We start from the raw sequence: 2500 nt of genomic DNA on the forward strand, positions 1-2500 counted from the left end.
GATGCGAAGCCTTTGAAAGAAAGAAGTTAAAGTATGCAGAACTGGTAGCAGAAGTGAGAGAGAGATGCTGGAGGCTATGTAGCAAAGTCGGCCACAACATTTATGCTAGACTGTGGTTGTTGAGGACAGTCACTGAAAGGAGCCGTGAAACAGTTATCTGAGACTGTTGAAAAGGCAAGCCAATGGCTATGGCTGAGGCTCTTGCAGACTATTTGTGGTCATATTGTAACCTACATTAACACTGAGATTTGTGAAATCTTGCCAGACTATTTGTGGTCATATTGTAACCTAAATTAAGTGTGTGAAATCTTGCCAGCCGTTCTGTCTGGTTGGATCGTAAATGACCAGAGTTATTAAGAGGAATGGCCCAAGAGTTTGTTGGTATTTGTTGGTATTTGTTGGTACAGTATTTGTTGGTGCCTGCATCAAGGGCTTGTTTTTTTATCTGGTTATGTTGCTGATTTGATCATAAACTGGCAGAACAATGTAGAAGAAGTTGTTGGTATTTGTTGGCGAAGAACCCATCGTAAGTGTGTGGAGGGGGGTGGGTCTGGGACGCCAGACAGCCTTCTGAAGGAGTAGTGGGCCTAATTAAATAAAACACTGAAAAGGAAGGTACCTGCTCAACAACCCCATTGAAATGCTTACGAAGCCTGCTCTATTAATGATGCTATTTTTTGCACACAATGGTTACATTGTTGGTGATTTTTGTTTTTGTTGCTTTGGTTCTTTGGGTGGGCATTCAGGCTACCATGAAGGAGGCCCGTTACAAATCCCAGGTACTACATGTAGCATGAGGCCCGGTAGATCTAGAGATGGCTCCTATCTGGCCCAAGCAGACCTGGGCTAATAATCATAATCATCATCATCAAAGTAATAATCATAGCCATAATTATCAGCATAACTACAATAATCACAGCCATAATCATAATCATAATAAGCACCATGCTTATTAAATAAATACACAAGTATGTAAACTTTTGTTGAAAATGTATACAAATATATAACGGATGCTGAAGAAAGAGCTGAATCCCAACTATTCTAGTGAAGTCTGAAGTGAGCCATGCGCACAGGAAGAGCTTCCATCTCAGAGCATCCTGCACATGGCCCATTGATGTGTCTCTAACTCACTGAACTGTGATTCAACTCCTTAATAACCTTCTCTCTCCCACTCTCTCTCTCTCTCTCTCTCTCTTTCTCTCTCTCTCTTTCTCTCTCTCTCTTTCTCTCTCTCTCCCTGTCCCGCTCCCTCTTTATCTCTCTATTCTCCCTTTCCCTCTTTCTCTCTCTTCCTCTCCCTCCCCTCCCTGTTTTCCTCCCGTCCTCACTCCTTTTCTCTTTCTGTCAATATCATATTCTCTCTCTCTCTCTCTTTGTCTTTCTATCTCTCTCTCCCTCTTGCTCTCCTTTGCTTCTTTCTTTTCCAAATCAATTCTATCTATCTCTCTTATCTTTTTCTCCACCCAATACTTTCTCAATCTATCTCTCCTGCTCCCTCTCCATTTACCTTGCTTCTACCCTCTCCATCTATGTGTATGTGTGTGTGTGTGTGTGTGTGTGTGTGTGTGTGTGTGTGTGTGTGTGTGTGTGTGTGTGTGTGTGTGTGTGTGTGTGTGAATGTGTGTGTGTGTGTGTGTGTGTGTGTATGTGTGTGTATGTGTGTGTGTGTGTGTGCGCGTGGGTATTTGTATCTGTGTGTGTGTGTGTGTGTGTGTATGCATGTGTGTGTATCAGCTGGAGGAGAGCGAGGCGCGGCGTCTGGAGGCTGAGAGTGTCCAGAAGACTCTGGCCATGGAGTTGGAGAATGCACAGCTGGAACTGGACAACATCTGCAAACACAAGAGCCTGGTGAGGAGGGATGGAGTGAGTGAGGGAGGGCTACATTGAGAGAGATGGATGGAGAGAGAGAAAGAGGGAGTGGGAGAGAGAGAGGAAGAAGGTTGGAGAGATATAGGGAGTGAAAAGGCAGGGGGGGCGTTGGAGAGAGAGAGGGAGTGAAAAGGAAAGCATATAAGGCTGGAAAGCCAAAGAAAGAGTGATTAATGTGAAAGAAGAAAGACATGAATGAGTTTGTGAAAGAGAACGTGTGGGAGAGAGATTACACTTTGTATAAGGAGAGGAAAGACAATGTCAATGTCAATTTGTTTATAAACCACATTTAGAAACAATGGCAGTTGCTTCCAAAAAGTACAAACAAGTACAAAAAGGACAAAAGACAGCCAAAAGACAAAGACAAATAAATGTCAGCCAGAAGGGAAAAGACAGACAAAAGACAAATAAAAACACTAAAGGTAAAACAAATGACAATAATATAATCAAATTAAAAGCAAAAGGCCAAAATAAGAAGAAAGGACAAGGAAAGGAAGAATAGAAGACAGAGAGAGAGGAGAAGAGAGGAGAGGAGGAGAGGAGGGAGGGAGGGAGAGGAGAGGGGGATATAACAGATGGGAATGGAAGGGTGAAGAAAGGAGAGATTGAGGAAAGGTGTGAGAAGAAAGGG

At 43.1% G+C, this 2500-nt stretch overlaps 1 protein-coding gene across 1 annotated transcript in view; it reads left to right on the forward strand.

Annotated features, from left to right (window-relative positions):
* The window catches only part of myo18b (myosin XVIIIB), a 77398-nt gene that overhangs the window by 51517 nt on the left and 23381 nt on the right, over window positions 1-2500 (forward strand). Inside the window, exon 37 of the mRNA XM_076284986.1 lies at window positions 1735-1848. Within this exon, the coding sequence (XP_076141101.1) occupies window positions 1735-1848 (114 nt within the window). The remainder of the gene's footprint in view (window positions 1-1734; window positions 1849-2500) is intronic.

This window comes from Alosa pseudoharengus, unplaced genomic scaffold, assembly GCF_046254945.1.
Source record: "Alosa pseudoharengus isolate Yale_2024_CS ecotype anadromous, Long Island Sound unplaced genomic scaffold, YU_APseudo_1.1 YU_APseudo_1.1_scf_14, whole genome shotgun sequence".
Classification (NCBI taxonomy): domain Eukaryota; kingdom Metazoa; phylum Chordata; class Actinopteri; order Clupeiformes; family Clupeidae; genus Alosa; species Alosa pseudoharengus.